The sequence below is a fragment of the Sorex araneus genome, chromosome X (assembly GCF_027595985.1).
Source record: "Sorex araneus isolate mSorAra2 chromosome X, mSorAra2.pri, whole genome shotgun sequence".
Taxonomy (NCBI): Eukaryota; Metazoa; Chordata; class Mammalia; order Eulipotyphla; family Soricidae; genus Sorex; species Sorex araneus.
Window position 1 is genome coordinate 318507193 of NC_073313.1, and position 25091 is coordinate 318532283.

The following is a 25091-nucleotide window of genomic DNA, read 5'->3' on the forward strand; positions in this document are numbered from 1 at the left end:
CAGTGGCGTATTCGATATGCCAAAAACAGTAACAAGTCTCACAATGGAGATGTTACTGGTGCCCACTCGAGCAAATCAATGAATAATGGGATGACAGTGACAGTGATTCCTGGATATTTGATTTATTTGGGGGTATAAAATGAAATTTTAAGAATTTCTCTTCAATTTCACTGCTTACATATAGAAACCCAATTTCTGCATGTTAATTTTGTAGCCTGCCACTTCACTGTACAAGTTTATTATTTCTAGGAGCTTCGTTATATAGTCTTTGGGGATTTCTAAGTATACTAACATGCAATCTGCAAACAGAGGTTGATTAACTTCTTTTCCAATCCAGATGCCCTTAATATCTCTCTTGCTTAACTATTATGGCAGACATCCAATATTATATTAAATAGTAGTGAAAAGTGAACAACCTTGCCTAGATTTTATTTATTTATTTTATTTCGGCCCAGTGGTGAACAAAGCTTTCAATAACAGAATTTCAGACATTCAGTGCTCCAACTCCAAACCCACCACCAGTTTCAATAACCTTTCTCCATCAATAACCCAATATTCCTTTCCTCTTACATCTTCTCTCCTTAGTAAAATATCCTCTTTTAAAAAAACAAAACCAGACACTTTTCCTCTTCCCTCCCCTCTGTTGACGATGTTACTGTGATGGTCAGAGTCGTACACAACCCAGGTAGTTGCTCCTACATTCAAGTGTGTTTGCAGGAGCTGCCAATCAGTCCATTGTGCTCACACACTCAGCTGCAGTACTTGTTAGGGGCCACATTCCCATTCGTTTTGGCACCTGTTGTGCCTGATTTTAGAGAAAAGGTTTCTAGGTTTTCGCCAGAGTACAGTATTTGAGTAGGTTTGTGGCAAATGGCTTTGTTTATAGAGAAAGGTTCCTTCTATCCCCATTTTATCAGACTTTAAATCCACAAATTACACTGTCGAAAACACAGGCAGAACCCTTCATGACACTGTCTCCAGTGATTCAATGTTAATGGCCAAGAAAACAGAAGCAAAAATAAACGGGACTACATTAAACTACGAAGCGTCTGCACCACAAAAGAAACAATAACCAGAATAAAAAGACATAGATTGGGAGAAAGTCTTTTCCCATCATTCAACTGACAAAGGGTTAATATTCAAGATACAGAAATCACTTGTAAAATTTAACAAGGCTTGGGATGGGAGATGTATGTTGAATATAGATAAAGGGCGAAACATGATGGCCTCTTATTATCTGTATTGCAAACCATAATACCCATAAATAGAGAGTAAGAGGGAAATTGTCCATCGTAGAGACAGGGGGAAGGGTGGGATGGGGGGCGGGGCACGGCAGGAAGAGATACTGGGGACATTGATAGAAAATGTACACTGGTGGAAGGATGGGTGTTTGATCATTGTATGACTGAAATTCAAACATGAAAGTTTTGTAACTGTTGCTCACGGTGATTCAATAAAAAATATTTTAAAAAAATTGTGGGGGGATGAACAGAAAACTTCCTCAAAGAAAATACATAAATGGCCAATAGGTACATGAAAAGAAATGCTCTGCATCAAGGAAATGCAAATCAAAGCAACAATGAGATATCACCACACACCAGTGAGACTGGCACACATCACAAAGAATAAATATAAACAGTATTGGCATGGATTTCTCCCACTGCTGGTGGGAATATTGACTGGTTTAACCTTTTGAAAGACCATAGGGAGACTTCTCAAAAAAACTAAGAATTGAGCATCCATATTACCCATCAGTTTTGATTATTGACATGCACCCCAATGTCCCCAAAGTTCTATTTGCTTTCCTATGTTCATTGCAGTACTATTAATAGCCTAAATCTATATAAACAAGTGCCTAAGAACAGATAAAAGGATAAAGAAACTGTAATACATATACAACAAACACACTCAGCTCTAAGAAAAGATGAAATCATGTAATTTGCTGCTACAGGGATGAAACTGGTGGGGAATCATACTGAGTGAAGTCAGCTAAAAGGAGAGGGACTGATAAAGAATGAGTTCCCATGTGGGAATATAAAGAAGCATAGGAAGGCAACAAATACCCCAAAGCACCAGAACCTGAGAACTGGTATATAAACTGAGCTTTACCATGGCAGTGGGACAAGACGGTGGACGGTTAGGAGGGCTAGGGGGAGTGGACGGAAGCAAATACTTGGGTGGAGAATGTGGTGCTGGGATGTTGTATGCATGAAACCCTACCATTGACAGTAATGTAAATCATGGTATCTAAAAGAGAAAACTATTATTTAAAAAAACAACTTTTGAAAAAGTACTAATATTTAAGTCTTTGCAGGTATAGCTGAGCTGAATACAGACCTTAAAACCTTAGATAGCTGAATGAGCAATAAGTCAGACAGTCCTTCACTTACTATTAGGAAAACAGACTGTTACCAAATAGGTTATTAAGGTCCAGAAGCACTGCCTGCCCATTGGTATTTGTTTTGTTTTAGAGACACACCTGGTTGTACTCAGGGCTCACTTCTAGGAGCATTCAGGGGACTAGACATGTTATTAGGAATTGGCAAGGCAAGAACTTTGCCTGCTTACTATGTCTCAGGCTCCAGCCAATTGGTACCTTAACAGCTGCATTTACCGCTGGGAATGAGTACTTCTTGACTTTTTATTCATATTAATAAAACTGGCTATAAATATTCTTTCAAACTACTGATTTATTTACTTACTAGACATGACTTGTATATGTCAGTGCCAGACATTGTTTTAAATATTTTACAAAATACCAATTCATTTACTCCGCTTGACTTTATGAAGTAGGTACTATTAACATTAACACAACAAAAGCAGACATTTGAGAGAACAGAGGTTTAATACCTGATCTGAGATAGTATTAAAATTTTTTTGACTTCCCACCAGGAATTGGACACTACACTCAACTGTCTCCTACTTTAGTCTCAAAATCTAAAATATTTTGGGGGGGAGGTGAATGCAAGGTTGTTAGGTTGGTTTTTTTGAGGGGCCACACCCAGCATGTACAGTGTTACTCCTGAGACCATATGGGATGTCAGGGATTAAAACCAGGTCAGCCACATGAAAGGCAAAGCCTTACCTGCTGTACTATTACTCTAGCCCCTAGGATTTTTTTTTTTAAGTCAACAAATGAGACACTCAGGTAAAGGCCTTGCTTCCAAAGAAGTGGATTCATTTGGAGGCTGGAGAAATAGTACTGGTTTTGCATGCCACTGACCCCAGTTCAAACCTGGCACCCCCCATGAGCACTACATGAGGAAGCTCTAAGCACTACTGGGTATGCTGCAAAAACCAAAAATATTTTAATAAAAATTAAAGGTGGATTTTGATTCCTTTAGTTGACTGAGGAGTTAACTGGACAAGAGAATTTCAAAGTTTTCTTCCAGATTTAAAACTTGGTGACACTGTGTAGTACACAAAGATTCAATGACATGTTCAAAGCAGTCCTGGAGGACTTAAAACGTCAATTAAAATTATTGGCAATTCCTTCGCTTCCAGTTAAAAACCTTCATGTGTCTGACATAAATTTACTCTACTTAGCATAACAAACATCATGATGATATTACTCATAAGTAAATATTGATATTCCACCTAAATGGAGAGGTGGTTTGCAATGAAGAGGGAAGTTTGCACTTACATCCATAATCTAAGAGCTGAAATCAGCAAAAATTTTCTGTAAAGTTACTAAGCATCTTAGGCTTTCTGGGTTCCAAAGAATCTGTCACATTTTGAGACACACACAGAAATCTCGGATCTGAGCAACTTGGCAGAGATGGCTCGGGACTTTGCATTAGGCCTTCTCTGCTGGGCCACTCCAGATGGGGGCAAGTGCCGTCCCACCACCTGCCCTCTAGAAGCCAGCAAGAAGCACCAGCTCCCATGTGGCCTGGATCCAGAGACACACACAGGAATCTCTGACACGGGCAACCTGTGGCAGCAATTTCTTCAGGCCCTAATTATTAAAATCTCAGAATTCCTAAAACGTGTGGGTGCTTTTGCAACCGTGTGGCATTATATTATATCCATAACAAGCAATACAAAACACATTGTCTAGCAATTGTATTTTCGGCAGATATTAGGGGAGGTAGGACTGGTCTCGAAATATCGAAGGTAACTAAAGTAGAGAAAGAATACCTTGCAAATTGTCTGCCACACAAGCAGGGGAGGTATGGAAAGAAGGGGGGAATACTGGGGATTGGTGGTAGAAAATGTGCACTGGTAAAGGGATGGGTGTTGGTTAACCGTATGATCTAAGTTCAAACATGAAATTTTTGTTACTGTATCTCACGGTGAATTAATAAAAAAATTAAAATTAAAAAAATCTATCACTTTTTTTTTGAATCCTTTATAATAAAAATCAGGCAGTATAAGAACAGGGCAGGGCCCATCAGGCAGTAGTTTGCTGACGACCCTTGATCCAAGAAGTGGTTCAACACTTATTTAACATTTTCAGGACCAGCAGAAGCCCAGAGACCTTTATTTTCTCAATACCATTTAATTGATTGTGTTCTGTGAACCAGGAACTGAGCAATAATTAAGTTTTCAAACTCTAGTAAGTATACATACTTATTACTGCAAGGAGGACACTTGGGATTCCTCAACCAACTGTCAGTCCTACAAATAGCAACTCTCTGGTTGCTACACCCTGCGTCTGAACTTAACGAGTCAAGTGAGTAAATGTCAAGCATTCTTAGCACCTGTCAATTGAAAATCAAATTTAAATGTTGCACTGGTCTTAGTAACTGCTATGGAACCACCGGTGGAAAGGCTTGAAGCCTGACTCCAGTTACCAAGCCTCTCCCCTTGGATTTTACAGACTCCTACTGCAGAATCTAAATATAACCTCTCCACTTGGCCACCTTACAATAGGGCAACAGAGTTATTTTCTTCTATTGCCATTCACCAGTCTAGTCAACCTTTCATGTTCTAGAAGAAATTGTTTCAGCTATAAAGATTCCCTTACTATGACAGAATTTAGGTACATACACAAACATAAGTCCTAATTTGGTCATCGAATAACAAACAGGGCCACACTAAAAATCCTCAAGAAGAGAAGCTCAGAACTAGATCATCCAAAGGGCTCCAGTGTCACCTGACTTACCTTTTAGAGGACACTCTTTCTACAAGTCCAGCTGCTACTACAAATTTTTTTAAAAAATGTTACAGCAAGATCTGAAGAAAATGTAATACTCTGGAGCCCAAAAATGAAAATATTGGTTAGTTTTCAGAGAACACACATCAAAAGAGAAAGGGTTGGTGTTGTAAGAGCTAGTACCCAGTTGTTGCACAATTACCAGAACTGCCATGAAATAAGCAGCAACTAACACTTTTAAATATACATACGTTACTTAAAAACTCATCATAATTATGTACTATTGCCCTCATAGAAGAGGAAAAGTTATATACAAAGATTAAACCTGTCACAGTAATCTCACCTTACCTGACACTTAGAATAACTGCGCTACTCTAAATAAACTTTGGGCCTACACATTGCACTTGATTCCATCGCAAGTAGTTTACAACATTATACAGCCAATGAATATTAACTGTAGAAGTCAAAGCTCCTCGGGAAGCTCCAAGTTTAATCCCCCAGCACCATGTTTCCCCACAATTCAAGAACTAAAACCCCCAGCACCAATGAGTTTGACACCAAAATAAACAGAGAAACTTGCTTTTTTTTGGGGGGGGGGTCACACCCAGCGATGCACAGGGGTCACTCCTGGCTCATGCACTCAGGAATTACTCCTAAACAGAGAAACTTGGATCTTTTAAAATAGCATCAGCCACATTATTAGTCTCACCTTGATGCTACAACTTTTCCCAGCTAATTTCCCTTCTAATTTTTCTTCTCTCCTCTCTCTCTCTCTCTCTCTCTCTCTCTCTCTCTCTCTCTCTCTCTCTCTCTCTCTCTCTCTCTCTCTCTCTCTCTCTCTCTCTCTCTCTCTCTCTCTCTCTCTCTCTCTCTCTCTCTCTCTCTCTCTCTCTCTCTCTCTCTCTCTCTCTCTCTCTTTTGGCTTTTTGGGTCACACCCAGCGATGCACAGGGGTCATGCCTGGCTCATGCACTCAGGGGATCATATTGGATGCTGGGAATCAAAGCCAGGTCGGCTGTGTGCAAGGCAAATGCCCTACCCACTGTGCTGTTGCTCCAGGTCCCCCTTCTAATTTTTCTAAGACAAAAAAAAAAAAAAAAACCAGAAAACTGTCAAAACGTGTATATTAACAACTGCCTAAAAGCCACAAGTCTAGATTTTAATGTTCTTTTGGGTCAGCTATTTCTGGAGTTCAGGCATTTTATTCACTTTCAGATTTAAGATTGAATTCTGGAGCATTGTGGTTGGCTAAGGTTCAGGCAACTGTATCTAGTAATTTTCCAGAAAGGAATTTTAATAGATACAGCACTGCCACATAGAATCTAGTCTTTTTCATCCAAAGCCATATTACAGAAAAATAAGAAATCTTTCTAAAACACCTGGTCTTGGGGCCGGAGAGACAATGTGGCAGTAAGGTGCTTGCCTTGCAAGTGGTCACCCAGGTTCGGACCCCAGCATCCCATGTGGTTCCCTGAACACTGTCAGGAGTGAACACTGAGCACTGCAGAGCCAGGTGAAATCCCTAAGCATTGCCAGGTGTGGCCCCCAAACAACTCAACATCTACAAAAACCTTAAAAAACATAAAATAAAACAGCTGGTCTTACTTTCCAGTTAGTAATATCACTAAATGTTTGGAATTTGGGGTTTCAAAACGTGGGAATCCTCTAATGAAGTTCAGAGTCTAACTCAACCCCAAGGGGTTGATGTAGGTTTTTCATTTATATTTGTTGGGGAATGGGGGTGTAGATAAAAAAAATCATAGACCAGGATTCATAGTTTAATTCCACTCCTTAAAAATCTGTGACTATCCAGGTAGTATTTCCAGAAAAAGAAAACCGGAATTTCAGAATGAGACCCTCATTCCTACCTCCAGTCTCAGTAAATTTGCGATCAGGAATTCCCAATGTAGAGTCAAGATTCAGAATCACTGTGGTGTTTTTTTTTTTTAAGAGCCCAATCAGAAATACCTTATACAAAACAGAAGATTAAATACAGACACAGAATTAAACTTTAAACCTAAGTGTTAGTTCAAATTTGTTCAAGAATCAAAGGAGATCGCCTCTCTAGGGGCAAAGCACACATGTAGGATGACTAAGGATACACATTTAATCCCAAGTAGCACATGCCCAATGATGATCAACCATGAGACCCACAACACTGGACCAAGTATCCCAGGGAACGGCCCCCAGGCCCTTGAGCAACAAAGGAGGCTCCTACTTTTTAAAAAAAAGTACAAAAATCTAGTATTCTGGTGATAAAATTATTCAAATAAGACTGAGACACACACTAGGTTAAATCAAGTTGTCGAGCATCTTGTAACATGCACCCAACTCTGCACAAAGGAGCACATATACAGCTTTCACAACGAAGGTCACATGAGAACATGCTCCCTTTACTTCCCTTTCATTAGATCTCTGCTTACTTCCTCACTCTACATACTGGGACAAACCTTCTGCAAATCCTGAAGATTGCTCACAACATTTGTCTACAGTGAAATTTTATACTAATATCTAAAATAAGGTCTATTATATATTCAAAATATGTTCTAATTCTCTTCAAAATACTTTGTCATGACTTTAATTGCTAATATTTGATTCGAATTCTTTGAAAAATGGGTTGTTAGCATTTGAAATCTTGTTTAAGACTTAAAATTTTAAATTTTAAGCCCCACCCCCCCTCAAAGGGACGATAAAATTTTAAAGTAGGAGTCTGTAGACCATTTTCTTTAATTTGGATTAAACCAAGGGTCTTACATACAAGACATCTGCACTGCCATTGAGCCACATCCCTGACTCCGAACATGTCTAAGTTACTTCTCTAAGTCCATCCCCAGTGGGTGTCCTGGACCAGGAGGCACAGTGCTCGGCGCCGTCTCATGTTAGTCTTTCAGGACTGACGAGCCTTGGAGCTGAATAATACTTTAATCACACATCTGAAGGAAATCAGGCTCCTTCCTCATACTTCCCTCCCGCAGAAGACGGGTGAGAAAGAGTGAGAGAGTGAGAGTGAACGAGGAAGTACATGCTAAAAATAGCACATGCTAAACTCATATTTCCAGTTTCTGAGGGAAGATTTCAAACAGAAGCAGTACTAATTGTGACACAATTTAGAAATGTATATTATATAAACTTGAGGGCACCAAACATTTAAGAAGATCATGAGCTATAGAGAAATCACTTTTAATTTTTATTTAAAAGATAGGGTCTGAGGCTGGAGCGATCGCACAGCGGGTAGGGCATTTGCCTTGCACACGGCCAACCCGGGTTCGAATCCCAGCATCCCATATGGTTCCCTGAGCACCGCCAGGGGTAATTCCTGAGCCAGGTGTGACCCAAAAAGCAAAATAAATAAATAAACTAATTAAAGATAGGGTATAAGGAATAACACAGGGGTTAAGGCACTTGCTTTGCATACAGCCCCACCCCGGCACCACACATATGCTCACCTGAGCATTGCCAACATTGACCCCTGAGCACAGAGTCTTATTCTTTCATGATGACATATTTTTATTTTATTTATTTTTTTGCGTCACACCCAGCGATGCTCAGGGGTTACTCCTGGCTTTGCACTCAGGAATTACTCCTGGCAGTGCTTGGGGGACCATATGGGATGCTGGGGATCAAACCCAGGTCGGCTGTGTGCAAGGCAATTGCCCTACCTGCTGTGCTATTGCTCCGGCCCCATCAGGATGACATATTTTTAAATCTAAATGCAAGTTTATTCCATGTGTTAATAATCTGAAGTGGTTATATTTATTGGGATCCCTCCATCTGGGAAAGTCACCAAGCAGCTGGATTTGAACCACTGGGCTTGGGAATAACGACCTGGAAAATCCACTCAATAAGTTTTCATTTTTCCTCTTAAAAATTACTAATTCTTTATTTTAAAAAAAATAACTAACATTAATATCTAAGTTCTCAATCAAAAGTACTGCTAATTCTTTTGTTTGTTTGTTTGTTTGGGTCACACCCGACAATGCTCAGGGGTCACTCCTGGCTCTGTACTCAGGAATTACTCCTGGCGGTGCTCGAGGAACCATACGGGATGCTGGGAATCAAACCCGGGTCCACCGTGTGCAAGGCAAACGCCCTAGCTGCTGTGCTATCGCTCCAGCCCCAGTACTGCTAATTCTTAAAGAGAAAAAGTGAAACACTAGTAGTCAACGCAAGTACTTTTATTCAGGTTTTTTTAAAATTTTTTTTTAATTGAATCACCATGTGGAAAGTTACAAAGCTTTCAGGCTTAAGTCTCAGTTACACAATGCTTGAACACCCATCCCTTCACCAGTGCACATATTCCACCACCAAGAACCACAGTAAACCTCTCCCCCATCCCCCCCGGCCCCTCACCCAGCCTGTGTAGCTGATAAATTTCACTTTACTTTCTCTTTACTTTGATTACAAACAAAAAACTCACTATTATTGTTTGGAGTATTCAGTATTTTTTAAAAAAAAAGAAATAGAAGAAAATGTTACAGGCCCATCTCCCACAGTCACTGCCATGTTGACTCCCCCACCTCACCCTGCTCTTCCAATTCATGACCAAATCTCTGAGATACAAGCCAAGCCGCTAAAACTCATGGACACACAGATACCTCACCTCCACCCCCACAACTGAAAATTCTGGGGTGTTCTCTCGAGGGGGGCAGGCTGAGGCCCCATCTCCCGAAGCCCCAGCAGCTGCACTCACACCCCACCACTGCAGCCACATCGAGGGCTCAACTCCACCGCTTCACTAATACTCTTTGCAGAGGCACTAAATTGCAAAAAGTTTCAGGTACCCCAGTGCCCAGGTTGAGAACTCTGGGGTCTTCTTGGAGTGGGAGCAGGAAGCTTCCCTCCCAAGTTCCTGAAGCTCTGACAGCCACATCCACTTCCCACAACTCACTGGCCCAAACCATAGATCGTGAAGTCTCTGGACCACACGGACACATATGCAGCCCTTTGACACCACCAAATTCCACAATACTGAAATTCCAGCAGGAGCACATCAAATTAGATGTGAAAGTAACATAAAAGCCAACTAAACTCAACAAGCAAAATAACACAGAAGGCTCAACTAGCAACAAGCAGCTTAGACAAGGATTTAATGAGCCCAGGGTGAAATGGTAACAATTTTCACATTAAGAATTGATTTGAGGGGCTGGATGGAGCAATAGCACAGCGGGTAGGGCGCTTGCCTTGCATGCGGCCAACCCGGGTTCGATTCCCAGCATCCCATATGGTCCCCTGAGCACTGCCAGAGGTAACCCCTGAGCATTGCTGGGTGTAACCCAAAAAGAAAAAAAAAAGAATTGATTTGATTTGATTGATTTTAGTATTAGAGCTTTGTTGGGCTGGAGCGATAGATAGCACAACAGGTAGTGCATTTGCCTTGCATGTGGACGACCCGGGTTTGATTCCTCCGCCCCTCTCAGAGAGGCAAGCTACGAGAGTATCTCACCTGCATGGCAGAGCCTGGCAAGCTCCCCATGATGTATTCGATATGCCAAAAACAGTAATAAGTCTCACAACGGAGACATTACTGGTACCCACTCAAGCAAATCAATGAGCAACAGGATGACAGTGATACAGTGATTAGAGCTTTGTTAATTAATTTTAACTCTAGAATTGTATCAATAGTTGTGGTTCTTGTCTATGTTTAAAAAATTTTAAAAAGAAAACGTCATAATAAATAGCTCTCCCAAAAGTAAACCTATTTTATTATGTGCTACCCAAGACAAATATTTATCAAGTTTATCAGCTTTCTGAAGTACAAATTTACAGTAACATGATTTCAATACATCGTTATAATTTACATAAATATAGAAAAATATAGTTTTACATTCAAACTCAAAAATGTAATATTATATATTACATTTGGTTTTGTCAAATTTGAAAAGAAAAGAAACTTACCTTTAGAGAATCAACTAAATCATCAACTAAGAAGAGACGTCTGAGTTCTTTTATTGTGCAGTTCACATGACCAAGAGCAGAATTACTGTACTTTTGAACCAATTCCTCAGATATAGCAACTTCTGAATCCAAATATGCCCTAGAAAGCAAAATACATCAGTTAGCAATCTGCTTCTGTGTGCCATGGTTTTTGTTCTTGCTGAAGACAACCTCTTGGCCAGGAGCCACAAGCAGCACTCTCCCCATCAGTGACATCCTGTGAATATTTACATGAATTTAACTCGCTGTGATATTAGTGCAATGTTCATGGCTCTTTTCCAGTGACCATGAGTGCTGGATATATGATATCATATTTATTCACATTAACTGGTGAACTAGAACAAAACTGTCTAGAAAGCTAAAACTGGTATTGTGGCTAAATTTATAGTACCTATGAAAGACCTTCATATTTAGAATTAACTGTTCTTAAAATAAAAATGCTGATTTTCCCCAAATCACCGTAAAGAGGAGTCAGGTTATACATAAAGTTATTGTATACCATTTAGAAGTGCTAACTCAATATTTTATATTTATTTCTATATAACTAAAAATCATACTTTGGGCCAGAAAGATGATGTAGGGAATAAGCCACTTGCCTTGCATGTGTCAGACCCTGGTCTGATACCTACCATTGCATTATGGTCCCCAATGCACTGTCAGGAAAGATTTTTGAGCACATCCAACCAACTGTGATCCCCCCTTCAGACTCCCTCAGAGGGGGGATGAACCCTAAGAACTGTACACCTTTAAAACCTGGTTAAAACTTGATGTGACTATGCCATTTTGAAAATGGAATTCAAATTACTGAATTCCAAATTTGTTTCCCTACTCTATAAAATGGAGTAATATCACCTACCATCGTCATCATGCAACTAAATTAAGTACACGAAATACCAAAAAGGGGACATTCAATAAATGTCAATAAATGTGGACTCTCTTCTCCAAACTTAAGTAACAGCATCAATATGAAGAGAAATATAAGACAGACAAAGCAGCAATCTTTATCTGGGACAAAATAATGAGATCTTATAAAGTATGAAAATCAATCAATTAAAGTTTAGCAATTAACCAATAACATGAGTAGTTACATATTCATGTCCAAATAATAGAAATTTGCCTTGCCAAAAGTTTTTAAATGTTCACAAATTATGTCAGAAAAAAAAGAACATCAAAAGCAAACAGGACGTTTCAAAGTCATAGTGCAACAGGAAATTAATTCTCAGATCATTTTGATCACCTTCTTCAAAGAGCTGGGTCTTAAAACTGAGCACAGTTGAGTCAAAAGTATGTAAGACTAGGCATCTGGAAGTAGGAAAGTAGCATAAAAATGACACAGAGCCTCAAGGGGTAAACAAGAGAGACAAGACAAAGATACTTCTTCTATATGTCATTCTATAATGAAGAGAAAACTCTGAGCTAAGAATACAATAAAAGTGGTGGTATCTGAGAAAAATCAATCTAACAACACCTTTAAGAGGTGAAGATGCCGCAGTAGTCTACGGTCATCAGAAATCAGTTAGGCAAACTGCTTCTATAAAGGACCAGGAAGTATTTTAGACTAAAGCTCATATTGTCTTAGTTATAACTGCTAAACTCTCCTACTACAGTGCTGGGTATGGTTGTGCTCCAAATCAGACTGGATTTGTCCCATGCTATGGTCTAGACACATGGTCTAGACTAAGGAAGCAGGAGAAAAACAACAAAATAAAGCTTTACCTGAGAAGGAAACAACATCAAAACTGGAAACTAACAAGGTCTACAGTAGTGTTACAAATTAAATAGACAAGTGAGAGAAACAAAGATTCATTCAAAGACAGGGTGGGTTAGGGTTGTGAGGGGCTGGATAGGTATTGGGCAAGGATCTTTGGTGTGATGAAAATATCTGGAGTTTAGATGGTGATAATAGCAGTATTATGAATATTCTGTGAATACATTTTTTTAAATCACTGGAATTTACAGCATATTAACTGTATCTTGATTTTTAAATGGAAGAGAAAAAAAAAACACGCTGAGTATGAAATGAAGGCAGAACATCTATATCCATTAGTAACTAATGCTGAAGTGTACTTGTAATAAAATAAGGCTGAGGATGAAAGTGGAGACAAAGAGAGACTGAAATAAAGGAGCTCTGACTAAATGAAAATAGAAAAGTTAAAGCAAGACAAGAGAGACATGGAAAGAAAGCATAACAAAAACACTTTTCAGTAGTATCAGACAACATAAAAAAATGACCAATGAAGAAAATATAATTCTCTGGTCATAACTGTATAAATATATATAGCTTTTAAGTAAAACTAGATAACCAATTACCTACCTCTAATAAATATTTCTAACAAATAACAAAGTTAGACTAAAGACATATTTAGCAATCTTTTCTATCTTGAGTCTATGTCATAATCTTAAAAGCAAAAAGCAAATAGTTTTGGTATCATTTTTGCTGTTGTTTTGGGTTTCTCAGGACTTACTCCTGGCTCTGTGCTCAGGGATCACTCCTGGCAGGGCCGGTGATGGAACCTTGGTCAGCAGTATGCAAGGCAAGAGCCCTGCCCATTGTACTACCCCTCCAGCCAGTGGTATATAGGATTTTTGGTTTAGCAAAAATTTGCAACTATCATTACACAAGAGAAAAAAAAGCATGCCAGACTACAGAAGTCTCAATACTAATCCTGTTTACAGTGTTTTCCAGACATCTCACCTGAATGGGTGGCCTTCATCTGATTTCTGGATAGCCTGGATCACGCCCTTATATATCCTAAAGCTGATCGTCACAGAGAGCAGGGCCAAGGCAATGTAGGCCATTACGCTCACAATGCTGAATACTGTCAGGGAAAGCAGCAGGAAAAGGCTGGCACCAAACACCACTCCAGTCTTCTTAATGTCTCTCCAGTAGAGGAGGTCAACAACTGAAAATTTTAAAGAAGAAATCTGAAGTTAGAACACCATTTCATTCATTTTGATGTAGTATATTTGTATTCTATTTACAAAGCTATGAGTTCCTACAGTAAAACCAAAACTTGAAATGTTAAAAATTATTTTATAAACTACATTTTAAACCCACCCATTAATCTAGCATTACTAGCTTAATATTGGCACCTACTTCTATTTATCATAAAGTATTTTTCAATTAAATCAAGTTCTCACATGTAAACTCTCTTACTCGGTATAGCCAACTTCTAACTCAAAATAAGAGGTGTCTTAAAATCACCTTAAGGGATGTTGTCTTCATACAATGCAAGGCATATATTCAAATTGTAGGGGAAAAAAATCTTAACCTCACTGAAATGATACTGTAGTGACACAAAAATCTGTCTTAAAAAACTTAAGAAATTGAAACTACTAAAAACTGCATGTAAGTTCTACAGAATTGCTTTTAAGAGATCTTTAAGAGAAACTTAACAAAATTATAACCTAATTGTATTATTAAAACAAGAATTTCCTACAAAGCAAAAGGAGGAAAGAAAAGGTCTTTATAGATCAATGGCTTTCAACTTTTACACCTTACAGACTGGCACTGGGTCTGGTTGAAAGACATTGCTTAGATTACCTAAAAAGTTATGTCCTTTAAATAGTAAATAAATATACCATAAAAACTTAAATGTCAGGGGCCAAAGAGATAGCACAGTGGGTAAAGCACTTGCCTTCTATGCAGCTAACTAACCTGGGTTTGCTCTCTGGTACCACAAATTGTTCCCTGGAGCCCACCAGAAGTGATTCTTGAATGCAGAGCCAGGAATAAGTCCTTAGCACAGCTTGGGTATGGCCACTCCCCAACACAAGGAATTTTTTTGAACTTATATATCAAAGCAAGAAAAAATAAATGCACTATACTGTTATATAGTGTTTTCCTTAACTTAGTAAAAACTGCTCTTGGCCTCTGGTCGCAGGACCACTGTGGGGAGCTAGTAAGTAGAGGTCAGCGATTACATGATCAGATTATGTATAACCCAAGGAGAATTCAGCAGTGTGCCAAAGGGTTCTTGAATTCTCAGTTTAAACATAATTTCTCTCTCTCTCAGGATTGTAAAAGCTTGCAGGGAGGAAAAGGGGTGTTCATATAATAAAACAAGTATATTAAAAGCAGAATTTTTAAATGTCTAATTTTTAAAGAACAATGTTAGTTTACATTTGGGGAGCTCTTTGGTTTTGATCCCCAAGTGCACTAAGTATTCACATTCTTCTTTATTGTTAGGGGCATTTCTGAGGGGAAAGCTGATATGTGAACTGCAAAAAGTTACTTATTATGAAGCCCTGAGATTAGATAGCCAACATATATATTATACGGATAGAGATGAAGAGATTTCAAGTGCCCATCACAGTGTTTAGCACACAGCAAGGACACCTTAACATTTATGTTTCAGAAGCTTCTATTCCATTCACCAATGAACTTGGTTTGAAAACAACTAATTTAACTATATGATTTACAGCAGCTGTTTTATTAAATTCTAACTTCAACTATTTATTCATCTTTCCCATTTCAAATTTATTACAATCCTGCCAATAAAACACCTATCAGTTTTACTCTATTCAACTAGTTTCTACTATTATGCTAATATGCTATCACAACTAAGAAATGACCATAACAGTCCACTGCGCTGTCCAAATAACATAATAATTATAATAAACAAAGCTTTAATGCTAATAGTCCTGTGAAAATCAGCAAACACCAAACTGACACTGTTCAAGAAACTCAATCAGTAGAATCAATTACAAAAACGAGGAACTAATTTTCTTGTGTGTATGGGGGCTTGGGGGGTGCTGGGCCACACCCAGCTATGCTCAGGTGTTACTCTTGGCTTTGCACTCAGGAATCACTCCTGGCAATGCTTGGGGGACCATATGAGATGCCAGAGATTGAACTCGGGTTGGCCATGCACAAGGCAAGTGCTTACCTGCTGTACTATCTCTCTGGCTCAGAGAACAAACTTTTAAGCCCCTGTCTAACTCTGAGAGACAAAAATAATGTCAATAAAGTTATAAAATAAATCTTACACTGTCACACAAGCTTAGAGATGGAAAAAAAACCTTATGGAAATGTAAAGACCTTGTGAAAAAAATTACATTTGTCAAACATTGTTTGTAGACTACATATTATTATCTCTTTGAATTTTTTTAAAAGAAAAATTGTTGGCGGGGGGGGGGTCACATCCGGCAATGCACAGAGGTTACTCCTGGTTCTTCACTCAGGAATTACTCCTGGCGGTGCTCGGGTACCATATGGGATGTTGGGAATTGAACCCGGGTCAGCTGCATGCAAGGCAAATGCCCTACCCGCTGTGCTATCACTCCAACCCCATCTTTTTCAATTATCAGAGCCCATGTGAGACAGGCACTATATTAGAAAGTAACACCCAGGCTTTATATGACTGGACCCAAATCACTTCAAAACTCATATTCTCCATTGATGATGCCACACAACAGATCAGCACATTCAAGGTCTTCAAACTGTTACACATTTGCATGCATAATGAATAGTCAAAATATGGGCAGATTATTACTGATATAACTCATGAAGGCAACTTAAGAAAACCTAAAATCAATTTTCTGATCACTAACAATTAAAAGGTGTAAATTTTTTTTTCCTTTTTTGCTTTTTGGGTCACACCCAGCGATGCACAGGGGGTTACTCCTGGCTTTGCACTCAGAAATTACTCCTAGGTGTGCTCAGGGGACCATATGGATTGTTGGGAATCGAACCTGGGTTGGCCGAGTGCAAGGCAAATGCCCTACCCAAGATACTATCACTACAGCCCCTAAAGGTGTAAATTTTAATATGAGTATTTCAGCTACAGCTGAAGGAAAAAGAGGAGCTAAACAAACGCTCTATTTCAATATAGTTGGCAGGCATTTTTTCCATAGCAGAAAACTATAGTTAATGAAGTAAACATTCATAAAAACCACATGAATCTGGTTAAGCAAATTTAGAATGTATCTATTAAAAAAGAATTAAAAATAGTGAGGTAGAGCTATCTGGACATTTCTCCATAATGAATTGAAACAAAACCATAAAATGGCAAAGCATAATTTCTCTTTAAATAAATTATATGATTAAGTTTATTAAATGTATCTATTAAAAAGTCTTATTACAATAAGGTTAGAAGCAAGTTTAACTTCTCTAATCCCTTCTTTTGCCATCTGAAATCATGGCACTTTCCAAGTGTAAGCCATACTTAGAAAAGCACAGCCCTTTCTTTCTTTTTTTTTTTTTTTTTAGGTCATACTCAGTGATGCACAGGGGTTACTCCTGGCTCTGCACTCAGGAATCATTCCTAGCCATGCTCAGGGGACCATATGGGATGCTGGGAATTGAACCCGGGTCGGCCGCGTGCAAGGCAAACGCCCTACCCGCTGTGCTATCACTCCAGTCCCGCACAGCCCTTTCTATTCCTTTCTGATACCACTAAAGATTTATAAAATGTGCTCAGTTTTCCCTGTAGACTTCCCAAACAAACAAAAAAAGAATACATTGCCTATTAGCTTAACAACATTCTGGGGGAATCAGGGAGACTGTTAAGTGGCTTGCCTTGTTAAGTGTGAGGCCATGAATCCAATACCCTGTAACACTGCATGTAATGAGCACAACTTGTGGCAGCTCTTCTCTCTGTGATCCTATGTCACTGTCACTATCATCCCGTTGCTCATCAATTTGCTCGAGCGGGCACCAGTAATGTCTCCATCCTGAGACTTGTTACTGTCTTTGGCATATCGAATATGCCATGGGTAGCTTGCCAGGCTCTCGAGAGTGATCCTAGGTACTGCAGCTAAGTCCCAACTGCTTGGCAGTCAAGTGGTGTGTGAACACAAATAGAGGGTGTGATTCCTAGTGAGCACTGTAACTGATGATGTGTAAACACATCAGTCAGGAATGTTGCCTTTAGGAAGAACTGTGTGAGCATCACACCAATTCCTCCTGTGACCAGAATGTGCAAGAGCACCATAACTAAAGATGCAACAACCCCTAGGGGGCACATGTGCAAGAATCAGACTAACAGAGTGTGAACTCCAGCGAGCACCCCAGCCAAGTGTTTGAGCATTGTCACCAAGCACATATATGATTCCCCTCCCCAATCATCACAACAGCAACAGCAGGGAGGGAAATGGGGGAAATGAGTAATTGGATCCAGCTAACAAAATTCTAATAAGTTCACAAACTCCGATTTGGGGGATTAAGTCAGGACAATTTTTCTGAAACTGATGATAGGGAAATAGTCATGTTTAAGGTCCAGCAATACTCTGATTAGTTTAAAATAAACAACTGCAAGTAAATCCTAACCTACTTCCTTTTCTCTGATACCATGGTTCCTAGGGTTTTTTTCAATAAATAGAAGAGTTCTGAAAATTACATATGCAAGCTGCTAAGAATTGTGTGAAAATATGTTAATAGTCCCATTAAATAGCCAAAGCACGTATAAGAGCCTTGTTATATAATACAACTTAATAGAAATAAGAATAAAACCACATAATCATCACATCACAGTGGGCACAAAAAGGGCACCTGACAAAAAGCATCTATAAAAAATTCAACACATGATAAAATGTTCAACAAATGGAGAATAAAAGGAATTGTCCCTCAAACTGATAAGTATACACAAAAATTTCATAGCTAATATCATACTTAATGGTGAAAAACTTAAGGGCTTTGCCCCTAAGACCAGGAACAGAACAATAATATCTAATCTTCTGTTTTGTAATGTAGTATTCTGAAGAATACAAGGCAGAGAAATTAGGTAAGAAATAAGACACCCCAATGTAAAGAAAGATAGAAAACTATCGAAATTACTAGTCAATTTGACCATGTATTTCAAAAGTCCTAAGAAAGCTACAAAAAAGCTACTAAAACAAATAAATAAATAAATTTAGAAATGTTACAAAATACATGAAAAAGAATAATAACTTCAAAGCTGGAGGATTTGGTGTTAGTAGTACACTCCTAGTATATGTGAGGCCCTAAGTTCAATCCCTACCACCTATTAAAAACAAGCAAATGTGGAACTTTTGTAAGAACTAAGAAAAAAAAACTAATGAAAGACATGAATATAAACTTCCTCAAAGACAACAGACAAATGGGCAAAGGTATATTTTAAAAATTCCCTGAATCACTAATTATTAGGGAACTACAAATCAAAACAGCAATAGGACATCACCTCACACCAGACTAAACACAGCAAAAAGAACAAGAACAACCAGTGTTGGTATGAATGCATGGGAAGATATCCTCATTCACTGTTGGGTGGGAATGTCCACTGGTCCAGCCTTTCTGGAAAATAATACAGACACTCCTCAAAAAACTACAAAGTGATCTTCTAGAACATGATCCAGTAATTCCACTTCTTGGAATACACCCCAATGGCCCAAAACACAATGCAGAAAAGACATCTGCACTCTAGCACTATTAACAACAGCCAAAATCTGGAAACAACCCACATGCCCAGGAGCAGATGACTGGGTAAAGAAGTCATGGTACATATGTACACAATGGAATACTATGTGGCCAATCATAAGAAAAGATGAAATCACAAAGTTTGCTGCTGTGTGGGTGGAGCTGAGTATCATGCTGAGTGAAGTGAGGGAAGAGGGGCAGACAGATGTTCTCTCCTACGCAGGCTATAAAGAAACAGAGGAGGTGAATAACAAATGCCCAAAGGCAAAGGCAAGAAAAATGAAGAACATGAGAACCTGTCTTTAGTATGAAGCATACTGCCAGGGCACAATGAGGCGGCGGGGTGGTGGTGGGGGGGGAGGGGGACGTTGGGCAAGGGGAGTCCAGGGGGAAAGGTGGCTACAAGGCAAGATGACTCTGGAGGAGGAAGCGGGTGCTGGTACATGGTAAAGTGTTACTGATGAAACTGTATCAGTAACAGTATTGTAAACCACGGTGCCTAAAAGAATGGCCGAGTGGGGAGGGGAGAAGGTGCCAACCATAGAGGCAGGCTGGGGAGTGGGAGGAAAACTGGGGCCATTGGTGGAAGGAAGCGGACACTGGTGGATTGTTGCTGGAACACTGTGTGCCTGAAAATTATGAAAAACTTTGTAAAGCATGGTGCCTCACTAAAAATTAGTAAATTTTTGGAAAAACAAAAACCAAAAATAATTTCTAGAACTGCATTCAAATAAAACAGTAACAATGGTTAGAAAATCAGTAGACCCAGAATCATAAGCTTTGTTGAAAGAATTAAAAGCAAAGCCTGGGGATATAGTGCAGAGGGCAAGAGCACATGCTTTGTAGCTGGAAGCCCCAGCTCCCGAGCCCAGCGTGGGGTGAAGAGTGGACTGACATCCTCAGCACAGGGCCCCTGAGCGCCTCTGGGTGTGGCCTTACAGCAAAAACAGAGATAAACTAGAGATAAAGAAACATAGGAAAGACATCCCAAGTTTCTGAGTGGAAAGCAGTATTTGTTAAGAAACTAATTCTTTTAAAACTGATTCAGTGCAGTTTTGATCAAGACCCTAGCTCCTTTTAGCAATAACTCATAAACCAATTATAGAATTCATATGGAAACTGAAGTGATGGGAAAAAAATCAAAACATTCTCTGACAAGAACAGAGTTGGAATTCCCACTTCCTTTTTTACATAAGTTCTTTCTGTTGTTTTTTTTTTAAATTGAGTCACTGTGAGATACACAGTTACAAAGCTGTTCATGATCAGGTTTCAGTCATACAAAGATCCAACACCCATCCTCCACCGGTGTCCATTTCCCACCACCAATGACCCATCCTCACAAAAGCTTATACAGGAATGTTCATAGCAGAGCTGTTCACATTAACCCAATATATATATTAGCTGACAAATGAACAGACAAAAAATGGCATGTAATTACAATAAAACATTGGAAATAAGAAATAAAGTCTTAAACATGCTAGAACATGTGATAAACCTTGAATGCATTAAGTGAAGATGCCAGACCCAAAAAGACCATTATATAAATAATGTTTACATGAAAAATTCTAGACCTTAACTCTACAGAGTCCAAAAGTAGATTAGTGGCACAGAATCTCAATCAATAAAATAGTAAATATAAATAAATAAATAAATGCAGACTACTAGTTGCCAAGGGTTAAGCCAAATGGAGATAGGGAATTAGTGAGTATGGGTATTTTTTTAATGATAATGAAAGTATACTGCACTAGGTAGTGATAATGGCTCCACAAATTTTTTGTTTTGTTTTGGTTTTTGCTTTTTGGGTCAGACCCAGCGATACTCAGGGGTTACGCATGGCTCTGCACTCAGGAATTACTTATAGCAGTGCTGGGGCGGCCATATTCGATGCCGGGGATCGAACCCGGGTTGGCTGCGTGCAAGGCAAATGCCCTACCCGCTGTACTATTGTTCCACCTCCCCCCCCAAATTTTTTTTGAGTATACAAAAAATGAATTCAAGTTTTTTTAACTGAACTAAAAATACTTGTTTTAATCTATGTTTCAGGCAGGAGAAAGGCTGAGCACAGGAAAAGCATACATGATTAGGGAGGCCCAGGTTCCATCTCCCAAACCACATCCCAACACACACCACAGGGTCTGCCAGGCAAACCCTGAGCAGAGCCTGGAGCAGGCCCCTCACCAGCACCACCTGGGTGTGGCCCAAAAGCAAACAAAAAACCCACTATACAGAGAGAAAACGTTTTATGTAAGATTAAAATAACTGCATGTATTATACCAGTGTAAAGCATGCACAAACTCATCTAAATTTTCTTTTAAACATTTTTGTTTTACCGTGTTTACTTAAAAACTTTCTGGGGCTGAAGAGATAACAGCAGGCAGGGTACTTGCCTGGCACAAGTTCAATCTTTGGCACTCCATATGTTCCCTGAGCCCCTCCAGGAGTGATCACTGAGCACAAAGTCAGATGAATGCCCTGAGTACTGCCAGGTGTGGCCCCCAAACAAAAATCACACTTTCAGGGGACTACGGATATAACTCAGTGATAGAGTACATGTCTAAGATTGTGGGTTTAACTTCATCTATCTTTATTCAATTGCTAATAGTAATACTTTCAGTTGATTTATAAAATGACGACTACTGCCTCCCCGTTCGAGGCCCTGAATTAAGCTTTATATCTGTCTCATTAAAATTTGCGGCCCTATCGGAATAATAGCTAAATTACTGAGGAATAAAAACTTTTTCATTATCTTTCCTCTGAAAATATTATAAAGAATATCTTTATATAAGAACTATAAGGTTCTTGACGTTAATTGTCCCTGGAATCACTTTATTAATTCTATTTATGAAGAGTTTTATGATCCTTTTATTCTTGAAACAAAAACTAAGACAAAGAATTTGCACAGAAAATGTTTAACTTTCCACGGTTCCTTAGAAATCCTTCTGTATTACACATGGGGAATAAAGCATTTTTGGTTTGGTGGTGGGGGGGGGGGTGTTTGTTTTTGAGGCTACACTCAGCGATGCTCGGGCTGCTCCTGGATCTGCACTCGGGAATTATTCCTGGCATCTCGGGGGACCACATGGGATGCTGGGAATTAAACGTGGGGCGGCCATGTGCACAGCAAGCCCTACCCATTGGATTCTCTCCAACTGTGGGGATAAAGTATTAATGATTCAAGCTAGCTACTCTAGCTTCAACTTTACTTTTCTTCAGAAAGTTCATGAAATAATTCTTTTAAAGATGTAAATGTCTAATTTTAAATTTAAAAGACATTTACATACTCCCTGTTCTCCTACCCACTTTTGCTTTTAAAATAAAAATGTGAAAAATTCCCATTTTGACTTTTACATAGAGAAATAGTTTCATATCAAACTAAATTTCTAATTTAAAGAAATTCAGTATACTGCAATCACTACTTCAAAATAAAAACTTCTTCTGACCCAATGCAGAAGAAGGGTTACCTACATTTGGTAATCATTAAACTGTCATCTGCCATAAACCGAAATGGCTAAAAATAGTGCCAGCATGAATGCCTTACATGCAAGGCCTTATCCAATTACACTGAGCCTCAAAGCAAATTCCTACTGAAGTTCTTCCTGAAGTCAAGTTTCAATTTTAAAAATCCTTTAAGAAAAAAAGTTAAACTAGCTAGTCCTTAAAATACTGAGGACAGCTGTACAAACAGCTGGTAGTAAAGCGCCTACTTCCTAAGCAAAAGCAAATATTAAGTTCTCTTCAATAAAGTCAATTAATAGGGGCAGTGAATTTGGAAATCAACAAATATAAACTGATATGAACAGTAACATATTTAGCAAAAATCGAGCTCCTTAAATTCTTCCCAACTTCTAGGAAAAGTGACTGGAATTCGGAGATGATCATTTGGAAGCAGTTAAGGACTTCCTCAAAGTAGGCAATCACTTAGCCTATAAATGACAAGAGAAGGTGCAGGAAAAAAAAAATCTGTGCAAAATGGAAACATAACTTTCAGCAAGTATGTAAGAGGAACACTAGTATGAGCTTGACTAGATCATTTGACCTAGTTTCCCAGGTGTAAAATTAGAAAAAAAAATGATACCTACCCAAGAAGCCAGTTAAAACTGAAAGGATAGATTTAACACAGACCAGCTTGTTGCACAAAGAACTAAATAAAGGTAATGCCTAAAAAAACAAAGTCAGGCAATCAATTATCAGATGCAATATTTAACCTAACTCTGGATTTTTCCCCTAGGGTAAATTCATCTTTCGCTCAAAACACTGCTAAACTCCAGGTACTATTCAGAGCAGAGCAAGTAGGTTTCCAGAATTTCAGGCTGATAAACTTCTAATATTACTACAGAGTTTCTCAACCAAAAATACCTTCCAGCCAGCACCTCTCAGAGCCATATCCTCAGCCAACGGCAACCACACACATCTCAGGGAAATTTTATACAAAACTAGCATAAATTCTTTAGCTGATTTTTCTGTAATTTTAGTAAATCCCCTAGTCTATGGCACTATTTATATGTATTAATACATAAATATATAGTTACTAATATATATCACTATATATTATCATTTATATATTATCACTAATTAAACCTCTGTATTATCTGCATTTTATGAGCCAATTGAAGTTAAGAAGAATTAAATTCTGCAAGGTTACGGATTAAGATTCAAACCTCACCCTGAAGGCCTCTTTCCATCAGACCACATTTTGTACCACACTTTGTACTTAAGATAATTTATCACAACTGAAGTTTGCTTTGCATTCTACTTGAGATTGCCAATGATTTCAATCTTCATTTAAAATGATCTGAAAAGCAATTTGTTAATACCAGGAGCATTTATTTTATATATATGCACACCAATAAATTACAGTAATATTCAATGCAGGAGTGAAATCTTGTTCCTTTTAAATTGCAAGTCATAGGACTGGAAAAATAGCAGAGGAAAAAGAGGTGAAGACAAGTTGAACTGGCTAGTCCTAAAAATACTGAGGCTGGCGAATGGCTGGTAGATGCTGCCTTAAAAGAGGAGCCTGGCTGTCAAGTTCAGATCATTGGGTTTCTCCCATGTGCCCAGGGTCCCGGCAAGATCAGCTGATTCCAGACCCACAAAAAAGGTTTTTGAAAAGTAAATTTTAAGTTTTACTTGAAGAAGCTACCTAAATTGCCCCACCACTCTGAAAATAGTAAACCTAAACATTGTTATATTGTATATTGTAGTGCAATATAGCATGTATTAATAATTGTTATTTTGGCAATATTATTGCATTAATTTGCAAACCTTCCTAACAGAGTCGAATTTTTCTAAGATTAATGTTGTTTGATTCAAAGCCAGATAGGTACTTCAAAATAAGAGTATCTGACCTCAAAAGATAATCACTAGGAAAGTCAATAGAAATATAAAGTTTTTGTAAAAGACATTATGAATGATTCACAATGGAATTCAACTATAAAAGATGCCATTTTGTGCTATCAAATGTGTGACAAAAATCACACATCCTCAAAGTCCTAAGACTCAATTCACCTTATGTTCATTTAAAGAACATATTCGAAGAAACCTTGACTTAAACCTAAATTTTGTTGAGAACTGAGAAAAATAGGAGTAAAATAGCTGGCATGTTTAAGAAGCCCTTCAATGTGGCTGAAGTGAGAAATCTCTGGGTAATGGACTTATAGAAAGGGCTAACTCATGGGATCT

General features: G+C 38.6%; 1 protein-coding gene across 4 annotated transcripts in view; it reads right to left on the reverse strand.

The window, feature by feature from the left end:
* Nucleotides 1-25091, reverse strand: part of RTN4 (reticulon 4) — a 63104-nt gene that overhangs the window by 4241 nt on the left and 33772 nt on the right. For all 4 annotated transcript variants that reach the window (XM_055121949.1, XM_055121951.1, XM_055121950.1 and 1 more), the window contains 2 exons: nucleotides 13728-13935; nucleotides 10994-11132 (listed from right to left, as the gene is read on the reverse strand). In XM_055121949.1, coding sequence (XP_054977924.1) covers nucleotides 10994-11132; nucleotides 13728-13935 — 347 coding nt within the window. The remainder of the gene's footprint in view (nucleotides 1-10993; nucleotides 11133-13727; nucleotides 13936-25091) is intronic.